At 40.6% G+C, this 18114-nt stretch overlaps 2 protein-coding genes across 4 annotated transcripts; one reads left to right on the top strand and one right to left on the bottom strand.

The window, feature by feature from the left end:
- The first annotated feature begins 3 nt into the window (after positions 1-3).
- Positions 4-16750, top strand: TRMT61B (tRNA methyltransferase 61B). Of its 3 annotated transcripts, XM_030499128.1 has the most exons (8): positions 4-564; positions 669-771; positions 2327-2517; positions 3701-3792; positions 4216-4451; positions 5084-5164; positions 5341-5407; positions 14278-16750. In XM_030499128.1, the coding sequence occupies exons 1-7, from the start codon at positions 67-69 to the stop codon at positions 5382-5384; spliced, it is 1245 nt and encodes a 414-aa protein (XP_030354988.1). In that variant the 5' UTR covers positions 4-66; the 3' UTR covers positions 5385-5407; positions 14278-16750. The 3 variants fall into 3 exon arrangements, with proteins under 3 accessions (XP_030354988.1, XP_030354989.1, XP_030354987.1); XM_030499129.1 differs by lacking the exon at positions 14278-16750 and having other exon boundaries at positions 4216-4439; positions 5341-11103; XM_030499127.1 differs by lacking the exon at positions 14278-16750 and having other exon boundaries at positions 5341-11103.
- On the bottom strand, positions 5639-11611 carry SPDYA (speedy/RINGO cell cycle regulator family member A). Its single transcript, XM_030499132.1, has 6 exons — positions 11383-11611; positions 10410-10468; positions 10066-10151; positions 8634-8805; positions 7197-7494; positions 5639-5727 (listed from the first exon to the last, which is right to left on the bottom strand). Exons 1-6 carry the CDS (start codon positions 11609-11611, stop codon positions 5639-5641), a joined length of 933 nt encoding a protein of 310 aa, XP_030354992.1.
- Positions 16751-18114: the final 1364 nt, after the last annotated feature.

The raw sequence follows: 18114 nt of genomic DNA, 5'->3' as shown, positions 1-18114 counted from the left end.
ATCGTTGTGCGCGGCGCAGGCGCGCGGGGCGGTCGTTGAGCGGCTCCTTTTCCGCGTCTCCCCCTCATGAGGGTTTGTGGCGGGCTGAGGAGAGCCGCCTCCTTCGCCTTCTCCAGCGGCGATGGGGTGGGCCCCGGCGGGAAGCCTCGGAGAAGGGCATGGGAGAAGTCGTTATCGCCGCTGGAGAGGGTGAGGAGGATGCTGCCGCCGGAGGAGGCGGCGGAGGTGGGGCGGTTCGCGGAGGCTCCTCAGGCTCCCGCTGAGGAGAAGGCGGCAGCTCCTCCTGAGGCGGCAGCAACCCAGCCCGGCCCTTTCCGCGCTGGGGAACTGGTGTTGGCGGAAATGAGGAGGAAGTACAACAGGACGCTGAAGCTGATGTGCCGGCTGGTGGTGGGCTCGGTGTTGACCAGCAATGGGGGACTCCTGCCCCACCGGGATATCATCGGGCAGATGCCCGGGCAAATGTTGCGCACGTCGGCCGGAGCGCGGGTACTGCTGAAGCGACCCTCGCTGGAAGAGTATGTGCTGCTGATGCCGCGGGGGCCCACCATCGCTTATCCCAAGGTACTGGCTGCTCACTGGGATGGCTGGTGACCGGGAAGTCACTGGCCGAACCTCACTTTTAGTTTCCAAGACTGATATCATGCCGGGTGTTTTCTCATCTGCAGGATATAAGTGCTATGTTAATGATGATGGATATCCAGCCGGGAGACACAGTTTTGGAAGCTGGCAGCGGGTCTGGTGCTTTGACCCTGTTTCTGTCAAAAGCAGGTGAGAAGCTGGTTATACAATACATAGAAGCAGCACAGTTGTCTCGTAGATCATAGAATAGTTTGGGTTGGAAGGTACCTTGAAGCTCATCTAGTTCTAACTCCCTGCCACGGGCAGCGACACCTTCTACGAGACCAGGTTGACTCCAAGCCCCGTCCAGCCTGGCCTTGAACACTGCCAGGGATGGGGCAGCCACAGCTTCTCTGGGCACCCTGTGCCAGCGCCTCACCACACTCACAGGGAAGAATTTCTTCTTAATACCTAATCTAAATCTCCCCTCTTTCAGTTCAAACCCATTCCCCCTTGTCCTGTCCCTACAGGCCCTTGTCAGAAGTCCCTCTCCAGGTTTCTCGTCAGCCCATTTAGACACTGGAAGCTGCTCCAAGGTCTCCCCAGAGCCTTCTCTTCTCTAGGCTGATCAAGCCCAGCTCTCTCAGCCTGTCTCCAGAGCAGAGCTGCTCCAACCCTCAGAGCATCTCTGTGGCCTCCTCTGGACTCACTCCAACAGCTCCCATCCCTCTTGTGTTGGGGGCCCCAGAGCTGGATGCAGGACTGGGCGGGGGGGGGGACACGACACATTTTTGAATGGATTCACAGTTGGATCATGTGGGTAAGGGAAGGAGCCTGGTGACTCCCATCTGAAATGTCCAACAAAGCCACAGAGCCTCACCTGCTGAGCTGCTGATAGCTGACAGCTGCTTTCTCCCTTTACAAAGTAGCAAGGAGAAAGAGAAGCTAATAGTAGGTTTAGAAATCAGAGTCATACAAGGGTCAAATACTACAGCAAGGCACACCTTATTCTCTGTGCCTGGATATCCCAGTAACACTTTCTTTATGGACATTGTGTATTGGACTCAAATCATAGATTTCTAGGTAGGAAATTTATACTTAAAACCAGTAATAAATTATTTTATTACAGTTTGTTTTTATTACAAACAATAACAGGAAAATAACACAAGCCTGTGTAAATTAAAGAGTCCACTTGAAAACTTGTCTCTGGGGCTGAGATCAGTAAGCAGGTCTGGGGGGGTTTCTCAGCCTTTCCCCAACCCTAAGAAGAACGAAATGTGCAGGGAAAATGGCAAAACTGTGTGAAAATGAGGGTTGTCAAACAAATCTAAACCCAACGGTTTCAAACCTTGCTAACAACGGAAGCGTTAGTGTCTGTAGTGACCAATGTTGCAGCTTCCTCAGCTGTACCTCTGGTAGCTCCAGCAGGAGAATCATAGATTTACGGGGAGGGCCACAGATGCTCAAGTCATCTTCTGCTGCAGGAGTTGCTTTGGGAGGACATCTAGGGAACAGTTTGTAGTACTACAGCTGTGCTTTATTTCACCTGTGGGTTGATGGATTTCAGTCTGTAAAAGAACTAACCCAGCACTTTATTTGCATGTGTTGATTTTAAATGTAAAGAAAAAATAAATTGTAACCGATCATTTCATATGGGATTGTTCCCTAAACTGAAGTTGAAATTTAAAGGTGTACTTCTGATACTACTTTTTTATAATTCTTTATTACGGGGGAAAAGCATTAAGTCTGGTGTCTTTGTTTTCAGTTGGGCCCAAAGGACGTGTTATAAGTTATGAAATCAGAGATGATCACCATAGTTTAGCTAAGAAGAATTACAGGCACTGGTGTGCTGCATGGAAAATAGGACATATGGAAGAGTGGCCAGATAATGTGGATTTCATTCTTAAAGACATTTCAACAGCAGCTATGGATATGAAATCGCTAACACTTGACGCAGTAAGTCCCGAAAATCCCCTCATTTGACATTTATCTTCTCTGCATAAATTCAAACCTCCTCGAGCTGCTCACACTCACAGTGGGATTCCTATATCTGGTTGAACGCGAGAAAAAGCAGTCAGATCATCAGTGACAGAAACATTCTGATATTTTTTTGGTTTTGTCAGGTTACAAGTATTTTCAAGGCTTCAGTTACAGAATCCCAAATGCAAGACTGTAGTACAGAAATACCACCATTAATCACTTCTGCCTTGTAGGCAAAGAAAAACTTTTTTTGTATTTTGGAGAAACGGATAATTTTGTCTCTGACTAAGGCATGTATTTCAAACATTAAGAAAAATACATAAGCTTATTGAAAATATAAATACGTAAACACTTAGCTATCAGCTGTACAGAATGCACAAGGTAATGAAGGCCTAAGTTAGACTAAGGGATGCCATTGCTTGCTCTCCCGTCCTGCTTTCCATATCCAGATTTTGCCAGGGAAAACAGCCAGCTGTTAACCATTCTGCCATGTAAAGCAGGAAATCTACATACAGCAACACTTTAAACAAATTACAATTGTGTTAAATGCTTTGAGCAAAGAAATAAAATACAGAGCATACACACCATTCTTTTAAAACTTGAACAGGGAAGATCAGATATTGCCTGTCCCATTGGTTTGCAGTTTGAATAGTTTTCTAGCAGAAGATGGATAAATTGCCAAAGACAAAAGCTTTCTGAATCTTGAAACAAAGAGCAAGTTAGACACTGAGGATGCAGTGTGATCCCTTCATCATAAGGATGGGCTTGAACTTTTTTACATTTGAAAACTAAATACCCAAAGGTGTTGGCAAATGCAGTCTTCTAAACATTTTTATTAATGTTTATCAGCATTATGGAATTGAATTAGTAGGAAGTTTAATGTTAACACGGGACTTCTGCACTGGAATGAATCTGGAAACGCTACTTGCTGTTTCCAGATTCATCTGGAAGTAGCAAGGCCTTTGTCTTGTAACTTTGTGGACCTCTGTGTTTCTCTGAGGTTTTGAGAGGCAGTAATAAAACTGGTTTGTGATTACATACTGCCTTGTATGCGTTCATTTCCGTAGATGAACATTGTGTTTTCAAGCATTGTTATGGGAAAAAAAATGATAGGTATATATTAATATTTAATGGGAAAACATGTGTCTTCCTCTTGCAGGTAGTTCTGGATATGCTTAACCCTCAGTCAGCTCTGCCTGTTGTACAGCCGAGTCTGAAACAGGGTGGTGTGTGTACTGTGTATCTAGCAAAGTAAGTATTTACTTCTGGCACTTACACAGTTAATTTGGGCATTGAACATTGTCACAAAATCAAACATCTTTAAAAGAAAATACATCCAGCACCAATGAAATGTTTAATGAAATTGTGGGGTTTTTTTGGGTTTTTTGGGAGTTGCACTCAGTATAAATTACACTTGGCCAAATCCTCTGGCCTTTACTTTGGGAACGTTCTCATTATGGTCAGTGAAAGTTTGCACTTACATATCCTCAAAACAACTACTGCTTTCCAAATCAAGTAGTCAGCTTACTAGCTCCTTTACCCTAAAATTGAAGGATTCATGTAACCTCAAAGGTAGAGGTTACAACAAACGTGACAAAGGCAGCAGAATTGAGAATAACGGTGTATGGTTTGAGTTCTCGAAATACTACTTTATCCTTTGCATTTCTTCAAAAGCATCACACAGGTTATTGACCTTTTAGACAGAATACGGACCTCCAGGCTCCCTTTTCTGTGTGAAAAGATCATTGAGGTAACTCACAGAGACTGGTTGGTGCTCCCTGCTAAAATCAAGAATTTCAAATCAAGCCAAGCGGTGGAAACTCTAGAAAATATTGAAGAAACACCTCAAAAGGAATATGAAGAAAACTACATTCAGGATCAAGTAGTTCTTACAGAAGGTGAATACAATGGTAAGAACATTATTGCTAATGAGAGATCCTGTTAATGCAATTTGATAATCCAGGGATATAATGATGGCAAAGTTTGTAGGGAGAGGCAGCATTTTTTTTTTTCTTAGGTCAGCTGAGATTGTTATAAAGAATAGACAAGCTTTTTGCCAGCTTAGACCTTGTCAGATTTGAAAAAGGACATGTTAATGTTTATGTTTAAATATCTTATTAAAAAAATCTAGACTAAATAGAAATGTTGCAGTCTGCAAATAAAGAATGACCGCCCTTCCGCTGTTTTCAAACTCTGATGCTTCTAATAAAATTCAGTCCTCTGTACTCATCCTGTACCTGCTTTAGAGGACCCTGATGGGCTTAAGGATTCCATAGAAGAAATATTGCCAGTGTGCTCTGTTTTATAATTGTGCCCTTCTGGCTCATCCAAAAAAGATGCCTCATACTAGAATAGATTTGCAAAATCCATAGTAGAGCAGAGAGGTCTGAATATGCTGATAGGTGACAACAAAGCACTTTAACAGAAGCAAAAAGAAGATGAAAATATGTCAGGGGAAAATAACCCATGCTCATTGCAGCTCTAGTCTGCTTTATGTTTTGAACTTGTTGGAAAGAGTTAACAAAAGAATGTTCTTTGACAGAATCACTTTCTGATGATACTGAAACACACTGCTCGGTGCCTTACATTGCTCGACCGTCTTCCTGGCAGGATGCTCATTCAGGTAAGACACTTAAAAATGCTCTTTTATCTTTAGTGGTATTTTACTGTTAAAAATACTATTGTTTTTTATTAGCATTTCATACATTACTATATCACAAAACCGTAAAACTTATAATAATAAAATAATCTTTGTATATTGAAATACTGAAGTAGTAATTTGTTTTGTTTTTTAATTAGCATTCCTTATCAAGCTGAGAAAGTTTGGACCACTGCATGCTTGATGCTGCTGGGATGTCAGCTGCTAATCTGAGTATTGTATAAGAATAAAATAAAATGTTACAAAGTAGCTGCTACATTTTGCCAGTTGTATAACTTTAAAGTAATGATGGCTATGATTTTGGTGGTATAGAAAGTTTGAAACCTCACCCGCTATTTCAAGGGAGAAGTTTTAACAGAATATTCAGGTATAGTGCTGTAATGCAACAGAGGTTGTCCGGCAAAGCACAGTATCTGTTTCTGTCTCAGCAGGTGTATTTCATTCTTCATTGCTTGTAAACCACTCCATGGATTTGTCTTGCTTCCAGGTGCTACCTGGTCTCCTTTTGCTGGACAGGCTCTGACAGTCTACCAGAAATAAGGAGAAAAAAATTGAGCTAGAACATAATGGATCAAAGTCTGTCCTTTGAAATGCAAGTGAAACTGTTTCTGACTTCACTGGCTACCAACTGGTGGCTGTCAGTTTCTTTAAGAACAATGTTCTTAAAGCACAACTGTAAGAGAAACAAAAACACACTGAGGTTGTTCTCTTGATAAAGCTGTGCTTATTTCAAGAAAAAGACCCATTGATGACACACAGAGCTTTGGTTCACTTCCAGCACCCATGCTGAAAGCCGCCTGGTTATCTGTGAACTTTGCTTTATAGAAAGCATTCCCAAAGAGTCAAACATTTTTTTTTCTGACCTTTCTCAGATATCAAAAGCAAGATCCCTCAAGTAATAAATAGATTTTTAAGTCTTTTAGGGTCTCACGTAAGTCTCCACATAAACATCACCACACACTTAACACATTCAATTTATTAAATGATGTGTTGTAGACACCTGACTTGTTCTGTATCTCAGGGAAGATTCGAATGCCAAATTTTTCAAAGTTGAGGGATTCCTTGAGAATCACAGTTGTACTGAAGCTGTCAAAAGTAGTAACACAACCAGCTATCATAGTGAAAATTTCGATGCTAATTAGAACACATGCAAATGAAAAATAGAGCTATAAATAACTGGACCCCCATATTAAATAAGGATGCTAAGAAGGCTGCAGTGGTTAAGTGCATGAAAGTACCTTTGCAGAACTCTCCCAGGAAGTTTACATCTCAGGTGCGTTCTACTCTTAATAATTAAATTATGAGCGTTTGCCCCGTAACTGCTGTATGTAATGGAGGCTTCTCATACAAAGGCTCAGAACACTATTTGGAGTAGATTAATACGCGAAGATTCAATTACATAGAACAGTTTTCACATTAAATTCTTGTATTGCTTTATACTTATACCCCAGTCTCAAAGGAAATCTTGTATAAACTCTATCAACAGTGAGATACACTTAAAGGAAAATGTGAGTTGTGATTTAACGTGTCCAAACTGAAGACAGCAACCGAGCAGCCTGCTCTTTCTAAAAACAGTGCTCTCAACAGCAGCCTTTTAACTCATGTGACACACTCCATTATTTTCATTGCTGCTTCCAGCCAATCCTAAGTGTTTAAAATAGGATTCTCAATTTACTTTCTAATGCAGGAATAGTAATAGTGCCTAGACTGAATGAAACCCAAAATCTACTGTAGTAGATAAAGGCAATTTGAAGAGACTCATAATACAAAACAGGTGGTACTTTGGGAAATCGGGAGACAAGATGTGAAAATGAAAACTGTGGCAGTAAAGGCACAGTTCTGCCAAGGTAACTGCGTTTGTAACAGGGATGCCAGCTTACACAGAGAGATCATGCCTTGCCATGCCAAGGACACAGTAGTCCCTACAGTCTGAAGGGCAAATATGGCCTCGGTTGCCTAAATTAATTGAAAATTATTTGCAATATTGAAACTATACCTTGGGTGTAATTTGAAGGAGAGTCAAAGAGCATTTTTTCAGTTGCAGCGGTGTCCTTCAGATTCTGGGATGAATGTAATTCCATCATCTCCAAAGTGTCAGTAGCTGAGGAGGAAGATGATGATAATCCTAGCCGTACAAATCTTCCTTTCTTACCACAAAGCAGGCAGTCTGCAGGAGTAGCACTAGGTCCTCGGGGCAGCTGTGCTTCATCGTCATTGTAGTTTCTCACAGCTCCGCTGTGATGTATGGAACGCTCTCGCTGCCACGCGTAATGTGTTGGAGCAATAGCCATCACCTACCGAACAGCCATTAGATCAGAAACCACAACGGGAAAACAAGGGATCCAATTCACATATGGCAGAGAATAAATGCTACGTAGCTGAAATGGGGATCATCTTGTCTATCTGCTTCTGTCTCACTAGAAAGTTTGCTACCTTAGGCATGAGCAAATAAACCAGTTGTGAATCAGATGTGGAAACACAACAGTTGACAGCCTTGTATATTCATGTGACTCATCACAAATACCAGCTTACGCTTCCTATGTTGGACAGAAGATGGTGTTTTTTACTAATACTAAACATCAAGTAGAAGGATCTTCTGGTTCACAGCATGATGAACTAATGACTGTTGGCAGCTGGGAGGGTGTGCTGGGAAAAGCATTATGCGTTGGCCTTGTTCCTTGCACTTTTCCCATCAGCATCTCATTCTATCCTCAGAGATGGGATTCTAGACTACGTGAGATTTTCTTTTCTACCATCTGTATAAACATTATGTTCTTAGAACATGACGGGGCTTTTCCAGACAAATACATTCCACCTGAAAAGTGAGGAATATCTTTTTTCCCTCCTAATACGTTTCGAAAATGCGGGTTGTTACACTGCATTTATAGTAGAGAATGTTAAAAGTGCGTCCTTCTGTTTCTCTTTTTTAAATGCAGTGAAAAACCCTTACCTTAAAAAGTCAATTAAAGTTACATTATTCATTTTGAAGGGATTAAAATTTCACCGGAGGTGCTGGGATTTTTATTTGAAGGTTTTACTTATGTACAAACTTGTAATTTGTAAAGCACATACGCACACACAGAAGTATTTTTCAGGTGAATGAAGGGAAACAACCAATGGTAAATTTAAAATAAAAATTATGCATAAAGCAGAAAGATTCTAGTCAATAAAAACTTCACTTTTAGCCTTTTAGCAGTAGTGCAGTGTAAAATATTCTAGTTTACTTTAAAAGCATAGTTTTAAATAATGTATTTTAAATGCAGAAGAAAAATAAATGATAGAGGATAAATGGACTGTTACACTTCAGCTGCATCTTTTCTTTCCCATGGCTTGTCTACACACTGTAAGGAAGAAATGATATGGACAGAGCTAGACTGTTGGCTGGTATTAACTGTTGTACTTTCAGCACCTACAAGATTAAAACCCTCCCTACCTCTTCACAGCAGCGTCTGCTTACAATAGCCCTGTAGTCAATTCTACTCCACAGTTCATCTTTTAACTTTAAGAAATCAGGGAAGAGCTTTCTCCAGGCTTTTCCCAAAGCCCATGGGAAAATGTCATACTTTGATTCTTCATCATCTTCTTCAACTGTATTTGCCAGATACCTTCAAACATATATATGTTTGTGGTTGTAAATATTATTCAATCTTAAATCGCTATATTAGTATGATTTCTAATATCAAAAGACATAATATTAAAGTCATTCTTTTTCCTAGTATTGTGAGAGTAACCACTAACAAAATACAGCCTTCTCTCTGGAGTAGTGTTTGTTTCTGTTTTACAGAAAGTTCCATATGCATCCTTTGGGTAAATACAAACTTAAACTCTTAAAAAAATTACTTTACCCTAGAGGCTCCTAAATGAGTAGATAATGCAAGAACTAACACATCCTGACAGCTTTCTCCAGTCTCACAAGGTATCCTTGCACTAAAATTGAACGGTTTCTGACTGATTCTCTAGTGTTTAAACTATCTCATGAAATGTTAAACTTTGCATCTTCTACTTTATGGATTTTTAGCTATTCTTGGAAAATTATGTTGCTCACATTAAATTAGCAGTAATCAACTAAATAAGGTCTCCATTCTTGTATGAATTAAAACCTTAAAGGAGTTTTATAATGTCTATATTTCTCCCTTGCTTCACTCTGTGCTGCTTCTGGTTCTGGGTTGTCCCTCTAGTTCCCCTCCCCGACAGACCCTTTCTCCCTTTCTAATCCTCTCGCTCTTCTGAAAGAAAATACTGAATCACTCTGAAGGTACAGCCAAGTATTGAGAGATTACATTGGCTTGGTAAAGGCAGGTTACTGACTGCACCTCTCTTTCAAAGTATAGCAGTTTTAGAACTGTTCACAAAAGGTCTCAGAAATTGTCTAGCAACAGTTTCACAGTTGACTTGAATCACGGTGACAGAATAATAAAAAGTTACTCCCGAGGTGCATATCATGATGAAACATTTCAGTACAAATGACTTAAAGGCTGCCAAAGATACAAAATAGGGTCTTGTAACAGGCAGTATGAGCCACGTAGATGTTGCCATGTATTGTCCTCCATGTGCTTCTTGTTCAAAGTTCACAGGCTTAGTTTGGTAGGCAGGATGCCATGCAGTGTATCACTGTACCAACACAAGCATCCCCTTGCTGCTTCTCAAGCCTGTTCCACACAGGTGGTATCAGAGGAAGAATGTTTCATTTGCATTGTTTAGATATAGTATGTAGATTATGTTTCTATACTTCATATAGAACCCAAACAGCTACACACTTGTGTAAGAAGTCTCGTCATATACCATAAACTATCAGTGGCATAAACAAAGGGATAAAATCATGCCAAGCTTATACTAATAGAACCAGAGAATTTAAAAGTACTTACAGAGCAACAAAGAAATTGATTCTGGTGTGCTCATTTATTGTGAAGTTAGCCCTCTTGAAATAAACGAAAGTCATTGCCAAGAGATACTGTTTGGAAATGTAAAATGAAGTATCAATATATTATTTCAGCATATAATTTCCTAAAATGTTTCACACATGTATCTTGCACCGAGATTTTTTTGTAATTTTTTAACAAGGAGTAAAGCATAAATTGAGTTTCTTGAAGCTTCCATATAAATAATTAGAAAAAAATGATGGTCTGTATTTGCATTATGGTATCAAGTGATTAAGGGCAGATTTTTCACTCAATGTTTGCTGTATTAAATGACAAGGAAATACAGTTACCTTGTCTGCAATTTTACAGCAACAGTCCATCCAAAGGAAGTCTTGGATTAGGTCATCATCTGCAACAAAAGAAAGTTGTAGCATTTCAAACACCAGAATTATTTTTGCTAGAAAGTATTTGTAATTACAGACAGTCCTGGTATTAAGCCAGATAAACAGAAAGAAGCTAGACCCACCAGTAGGGAGCAGAGAAACTGAGGGGAGGAAGAGTAGGAATTAAAAAACTCTTCCTGCATTAAATAGTTCCATCTAACAGCATACCATTATTTCTGATGACCTACAGACTGCTGAGATCTCTGCACCCTGATGGTCTGACAGCCTTTTTAAGGCAATACGTGCTTGGTTATCTGTGGTCAGTGCATCACTGTCTGTGAACATGTACTATAACAGAGTTTCCATTAACTCACTCTGATTGTCTTCTGTATTCAAAGTTCAAATAAAACCCAAGTGAACTCTTCCACTGTTATTAAATCTCTTCACTAAATTAAATAAATACAAACTCGTGTATGAAAGAGACACAAATGCAAAAGAGATGCAGAGATACTGCTCAGATTTTCTTCCCATTCCACTTCTCCCCCTAAATGCTTATTCCCACAATAAATAACATGTTTGTAAGAGTGGGAGCCCAGCCTTTTTTAAGCCTTGTGTAAAACAAGATGTATGTTGTTTTACATGTATTTGTTGAAATATAAGAGAAAATCGGAAAGGGAAGTGATTGTAAAAGGATGTATCCTACCACCTCTGTTTCCTTGTCATTTAAAAAGATACTTTTTCATCAGGTTGCAAGCCCTTCATGAATTTTTAACTTTCCTTTAAATATTTATATACTACAATATATCAACAAAATACATTTAGACAAAGCCATGGTCATTAGTATTTATGTGAAAAACGCTCTCCAAATTACTGAGTTTAGAAAACTTAGTAGTTTCCCACTGTTCTGTCAATACATTGGTATTTATCATTAGTAGCCTACCAAATAATTTAAAGAAAGCTGTCATTTCCTGGCGCTGAATAACCAGACATGGTCCCTTGGGACATTTATCTTTACGAGTAGAAGCCTTTTTTTCACGTTTTTCTTCATGGTCTTTAAGAGAAGGCCACTTCAGTCGAATAAGGTGTTTTTGCTGATGTGATCTGGATGCACTGGATTTAACGCGGACAGTGACGGTGGGAGGTGTCTGACACACCAGATTCTGCTTCATTTTGGTAAGTAAAGGCTTCTGTTAAAAGAAGAAGAAATTAACTGCAAAAATAGTCTGAGCAGTAGTTCTCATTATTTCTTTTGTGTAAATGAAGTGTTTTGGTAAGGCTTGCATGTCAGGTGATACAAAAATTAACTGCATTCAGTACTAATTATGCAAGTCTGGTGCCCTAAGCCAGCGATGTAGATTTAATTTGGTTCTAATTTGGTAAAACTTTTTTTTTTTTTAGTGGAAGGAGCCTTCCATCTATCTTTTTCCATTCAAACTTTTGAATAATGGGAAAAAACCCAGATCAGCATAGCCCCTCACAGCTTACTTAGGTCTACCAAAAAATCTCTATTCCTCCCCTCCAATTTGTGATTGTGCATTTTTTAAAGAACGTTAATAGAATCAGTGCAGCAGAACCCTGATTTTTTTAACATTTGCTTATGGCCATTGGGAATAAAACTTAACCCTCGAGTAGGACATACCAAAGGCATAACCAAGGAAACAAACCTGATGTATTTGTAACTGTAAAAATCAAGAAGATGACAAATGTAGTGTGAAGAAAGGGATGTTTAGACAGGAGTAAACGCGTTTACTTCTTCAGTGGGTCCCTCCACAGAGCACAGGGCTGCCTGAGGCCAGGTCACAGCAGCCTACCCGGCTCTCCGGCTACTAGGGCCGCATAAACCCCAGAGAAGCCCCCCAGGTAGGGATGCGATCGCGATGTTTCGGTTCCCCGCAGGCGGGCCGGAGGTTCCGGCACAGCCCCGCTCCCCTCCCCGCCCCTCAGCAGCCGTCCCCTCACGCCACAGCCTCCCCGCCGCGCAGCTCGAAATGGCGCCTCTCGCAGCCAACCGGAGCGCGCGATGCAGCCGCCTCAGCCAATCGGGCGGCAGGGCACTCTTCCCTCCGGCGGAGCCCGCCCGCCAATCAGAGAAGGGCGCGGCAGTTGCTCGGCGGGCGGGCGTGTTGCCGGAGGAGCGGTTGAGGTGGTGCCCTCGCTGCGGGGTTCCGGAGGCCTCACAGTGCTGCTCGAGCTGCGAGCGGGGCCTGCGCCGCTCACGGAATGAGGTGAGTGAGCCTCGAAACCGGCGTGTCCGGCCGCCCCGAGCGGGTGAGCGGCCCCGGTGTGAGCGGGAAGGGGGCGGCAACGGTTTTAAACTAAAAGAGGGGAGATTGGGGCTGGACGTGAGGACGAGTGCGACCTCTGAGCGCAGGTGGCCCAGAGAGGTGCTGGATGCGCCATCCCTGGAGACATTCAAGGCCAGGCTGGATGTGGTTCTGGGCAACCTGATCTAGTTGGAGATGTCCCTGCTCATTGCAGGGGGTTGGACTGGATGAGCTTTGAAGGTCCCTTCCAGCCCATTCTGTGATTCTATTAGCAAACTTGACCTTCATCTCTCACCTCCCGGCAGCATTGTAAAAGCTTCCTTAAAACATCTCCCCAGGAGTGTAAACATCCCTCCAGAAGACATAGGACATGAGGGAGAAGGCATACCTAACCTTAAAGGTCATTAAAAATACAGGTGCAATATACCCTAATGTTACTCTTCCACATATATTATGCAATTAGTCTAAGGCAGTCTATTGAAATGTAGTAGCAAGAATTAAAAACCCCCTTCGCTAGTAAGAGTCACTGTGGAATCTTACTGTTGTCTTTTGTTATAAGAGCTAAAGATTTATTCTAGGAAGATGGCAATAAATACACCAAATTTCATTGTTTCCCCCTGTACAGGCCAGTAACTAAGTCGCATTGGTCATGGTAATGAGAAAAGAGGCCTCTTCATTCCTTCCTCATCTTTTATCAAGAACTTGCTAGATATCTTTATTCAGGTGCTCTGAGTTAGTGAGCATATTCAGGGAAAGGTCATACCAAGTTTCTGATAGTGTTCTCTAGAGAGAGGAAAGACACCTCAAGTGGTAAATGTCCAAACTAACAACATCTCTGTATGGAACAGCCTGAAATCGCGAAATGGAGCAGCAGGGTGGAGATAATACCAAATAATTTGAGTTGAGTAAAAGTCTGTTTCTTTGAGGTTATCTCTTCATATACATGTTGAGTATTGAGGTTGAGTTACCCTGCATCAAACTGTTCTTTATTTCTGCATAACGCTTTCATCTAAGGAAATCAAAGCACACCTCAATTACCATTCATTTGATAACTCTGGAAAACAAAGAAAGGATAAGTTACAGAAACCTTCACATAACTAAGCCATTCAGACTAGGAAACAAGCGTCTGACATATTTTTTTTGCCCTACTGCAAGAGATAAAACTGCAGTGATAATTGTGCTTTCTTATTCTTGACACCTTCATCTTTGTATTCCTTGGCTTATCCATAGAAAGTGGCTTACAATGTAGTTTTTATCCACACAGACCTTTTCCAGGGTTTGTATGTTGGGATTTTTTTACCCTGTAGTTCTCCCCCCTTTTTTTTTTTCTTTTTTTTTTTGAGCTGGTGGATCTGCAACAAAATATTAAAATATTTTATTATTTTTCTTCTTGCTCTCAAATATGTGTTACAATCAAGTTATTCAACAGGTATTGTGACTCGCTAACCCCTACTGTACTGTCCCCTGGCTCCCAGGGCTCTGGTGTGATACAGACCAGCTGCATAACCCTGGCTCAGCCTGAAGTTGTGAGGAAAAAGCTGTGGAAAAAGTCTAAAACTTTACCCTTCTTTCCTGCGGGGCTCTGTGGTCTGAGGTAGGATTGTCGTGATGGGGATAACTCAAGGATTCAACCTGGAGGCATCATGGAGAAACATCGATGTGGGAAAGGTAGATGCCTGAACACAGTGACAATAAGGAAACAGAACTTTACCTCACTCTAAATCCTCTGCATGATATAGTGGACTTAACTGATTATCAACTTGCCTTGTTAATAACTACAGTTTGCAGAAGGTCATTGAACAATTAATCCAAGGATATCCGGAAGAATGTAGCTTTCTGGTTTCCAACTAGCTTGTGGGACATCAGGGGGCAGTGTTTCACCACCAGCAATTTAAACTGAGACAATGCAGCATTTGTCTAGTAGAATACGTTGGATTTCATGTTGTACTTAATTCCTAATCCTTCCTATAGGTGGACATTAAATCAGTTTAGCTACTCTTCATCTTTATAGATTATAGAATGGTTTGGGTTGGAAGGGACTTTAAAGCTCATCTAGTTCCAACCCCCTGCCACAGGCAGGGACACCTTCCACTAATATCAGGTTAATCAAAGCCCCATCCAACCTGGTCTTGAACACTTCCAAAACTGTTATCACAGTTAGAACTGATTTTTATCTGTATCTATATATCTGTAATGAATCAGACCTAGGTTTGAAAGACCTGGGATTCTTACAAAATATTATAGGGGAGGGGAGGGAGTCCATTAATGCAGTGGAACTCGATTTTTTATATATATACATATATATATATATCAAAAATATATATATATGTAGTACACAGCTATCCAGTACCTGGTCCAAAAAGGCAGCTGCAGAGCAGTTTGCTTCCTTTAAATGAAAAAAGGACTTAAAATTTTTGAGTGATTGAGTTGTTTACAGGTAGGTTAAGAAGCATCACCAAAGAAAAGCACAGGGCTAATATTTTAGTAAATTATATATACATACTTTCTTTTTAATCTTTCAATATTAGTGAGGTAGGAAAATAAATGCCTTTGGCCTCTGTTATCTTTTCCAGTAAACTTTATTATTTCTTTAAGAAAGATAAAGTACCATAGGAATGACATCTGGTATTTCTTTTCAGAGTGATGGTGAAGAACCACTGGTTCTTCTAAATACAGATCATTGTTCATAATAAGATATGTGTTTTTCAATTATAGATTTTTCCTATTTATTGTAGAGTGTGAAATGAAAAAGCCTCTCTTTGTTGTAGGGATGACTCCTGACATTGCCTAGGAGAACCTGGCCTCTCAATCAAGTATGTTCTAGATGAAATGCACACAGGCTGAGAGCTCCATTCACAAAGACCATAACAAAACTGAAGCATTTGGCTAACATGCAAACTTTGGGTATGTGGTTAACTGTTTCAGAATAGAGAGTGTAGCAAGTCACACAAGTTTCAGTAAATTAAAAAGGAACATAAACCACTTGAACCCACATCTATCACCAGAAACCTGATGGGGGTTATGTGGGAAGAGAGTAAGAATTTAGATGAGTTTAGATGAATTGTGGCATCATGGTGCCTGGACTAAGCATAACAGACTGAGTGTGGCTTATCTGTTTGCTACTTGAGATGGCAAGTAAGGATACTGGGAAGGCGCCTTACAGCTAAATCCTTGCTTTTGACAAATATTACAGTATGATTACAACTACAGATGGTCCAGTGCCACTGCAGTGTATGTCGCTGATGGATGAATGGGCAGGAAAATTGCTGTCAGCTTTGTTTACTTGAACTTCCGAGCATACAGCAGGGTTTTCTCATACTGAAGTCCAGAAGCCGGAGTTATTCTCAGGTCCTGAGAAATTCAGGAAAAAGAAGAAAAAAAAATCATTTGGAAATTATGTAGTGAACAAGAAGTGCTGACTAGACCAATACAGCAAAGGGTAGAAGAATATGAAGGCTGCCAGCAAACATGGCATGTTTCAACATGCTGCTGCTGCATACTACATAGCAGCCAGGTGCTCTGCAGCACCACATCTGCGTCAAGTTCTGGGGACATAAGTTTGAACTTGCTGTTCATTTCTACTGTAAATAGACTGAGATATCCTCTATGAACTTTAATTCCAAGCAGACAGTGGAATACTTTAAGATTTATCTTCAAGGATTGGCACTTCTCTGCTGGCTGTAAATGAAACCAAGTAACCTTATCTGAAGAGTTCAATTACGTTGTCAAAATAAATAGATGATACAGAACACATTAGGTCTTCACCATCATGTCACAAAATGGTGAGTGATGAAGGATGTATCTCTCAACATCCATAACTCAAAACTCTGAGGGCATATTTTGTGCAAAAGGGAAAGGAGACGTACAGTACTCCTTTCAGTGTGTTTCTTTTAACCTTCTGACGTCATCCACCATATTCTATTGTATTTTGTCTTGGCAAGTATTTAATAACCATGGTTATTCATCACCCAGTTGTACCTGTTCTGTTTCTTCATGCTGTATTCTGCAAAGAGCTCTAATAAACAGGACTCCTGTGTACCAACATGACGCTGGAGCCATTTGTTCCAGCTACCAAGAGCACCAGGCTTCCTGAGATGCAGGAGCAGGGAGCAGGCATGTGTCGGCCAAGCCCAGGGTGCTGCCGGCATGTGGCACATGCGCAGAGCAACTGAAATTGTCCCCATTTGCATTGAAAAAGGCAAACTCTTCAGCTTGTGTTTTAATCCTCTTTTTTTCTGCTGGAATTTGCACGTACACATTGGTACACAAAACCCCAGCAGATCTAAGCAACTTACTATCCAGGAAATATATCTGTATTTTATCAAGGGACATAAAAACCAGAACAACTTTGGTGCTTTCAAAATAATGTCCTAATTCTTTTCCTGAAGGCAAGTTCAGCATTTCTTTATAACTTAATAATTCTGTTTGAGTGGATTAAGAATAGGTGGGAGCCTTTAAACTCTCGCCTAGCTGGCTTATGATTCTGTAATTGGGCAAAATGTGTAAATTGTATCAAAACTTTCTCATCTCATTTTCCAATTCCAGAGTTTCCTGGTCACATAATTCAGATCACAAACTCTTTCAAACACAGGGTATCTGTTTATTCTCTGCTTTAACACTGAATACAATTGAATCTTTGTCCATGACCACAGCCCCTATAATACAAAACAACACTCGTAATTAAGACAGGACAATTTCTCTATTGTCAAGAGCCTTATTTTCATGGCACAGCATTCAGAAGACTCACCCCATGAAAGGATTAATAAAGAGTAATGTAACTATAATTTCTGACGTAAAGGAAAATTATTTCCATATGCAAATAAAAGGCTCCAGTCCTCTCGTACTGCAAAGAAAGAACAGCATCAAGTTCAGCAGTGGGAAGGCAGAACTTCAAGGACAGCCGTTTGGAGACTAAAACCAGGCAAGTTAAAATGTGAGCCAGAAAGAGTCTGGAATTACTTTTTTTTTTCCACTCCCATCCATTGGTCCAGGTTCCACACAGTTAAATTAAAGTTGCCACAGTCTGTTAAACATTGAATGCCTCTCCCAAGAAGCAATGTGATCTATGATTACTCCATGGCAGGTCAAAAAGCTTTCTTGTTTCTCTGAGTTTAGTAATCACAAGTTGTAAAAGTTCTCTCGGACGTTGAAGCAATAAAATGACTAGTACAAGGGCTATAAATTAAAGTGCAAAGAGAAACAGATAAACTTTGGTAACAGCTACTGAAAAAATAAGGGAAACTGATGAACTGGAAAGTAGTCACAACACAAAAGCAATGTATTTCCTTGAGGAAAAAAGTCATTTTGTGAGCTACAAACACCTCATAGCCCTGCTCTCTGCTGTCCATTGTGTTGTGCTAAATGGCATTTGTGGGATGAGATTTTCTGCTCTGCTCATGGGTGTATTT

Source organism: Strigops habroptila, chromosome 10 (assembly GCF_004027225.2).
Source record: "Strigops habroptila isolate Jane chromosome 10, bStrHab1.2.pri, whole genome shotgun sequence".
Classification (NCBI taxonomy): Eukaryota; Metazoa; Chordata; class Aves; order Psittaciformes; family Psittacidae; genus Strigops; species Strigops habroptila.
Note: the sequence above shows the minus strand (reverse complement) of the source record. Positions and strands in the feature narration are given on the sequence as shown.

Excerpts from the sequence above, each read along its gene's own strand:
- SPDYA (XM_030499132.1), bottom strand. The coding sequence starts at position 11,611 with ATGAAGCAGAATCTGGTGTGTCAGACACCTCCCACCGTCACTGTCCGC. Across the intron at positions 10,152-10,409 it reads GCTGTAAAATTGCAGACAAG|TATCTCTTGGCAATGACTTT; the intron begins GTAACTGTATTT and ends ATTTCCAAACAG. Across the intron at positions 8,806-10,065 it reads ATCAATTTCTTTGTTGCTCT|GTATCTGGCAAATACAGTTG; the intron begins GTAAGTACTTTT and ends ATATGTTTGAAG.
- TRMT61B (XM_030499128.1), top strand. The coding sequence starts at position 67 with ATGAGGGTTTGTGGCGGGCTGAGGAGAGCCGCCTCCTTCGCCTTCTCC. Across the intron at positions 2,518-3,700 it reads AATCGCTAACACTTGACGCA|GTAGTTCTGGATATGCTTAA; the intron begins GTAAGTCCCGAA and ends TTCCTCTTGCAG. Across the intron at positions 3,793-4,215 it reads TGTACTGTGTATCTAGCAAA|CATCACACAGGTTATTGACC; the intron begins GTAAGTATTTAC and ends TTTCTTCAAAAG.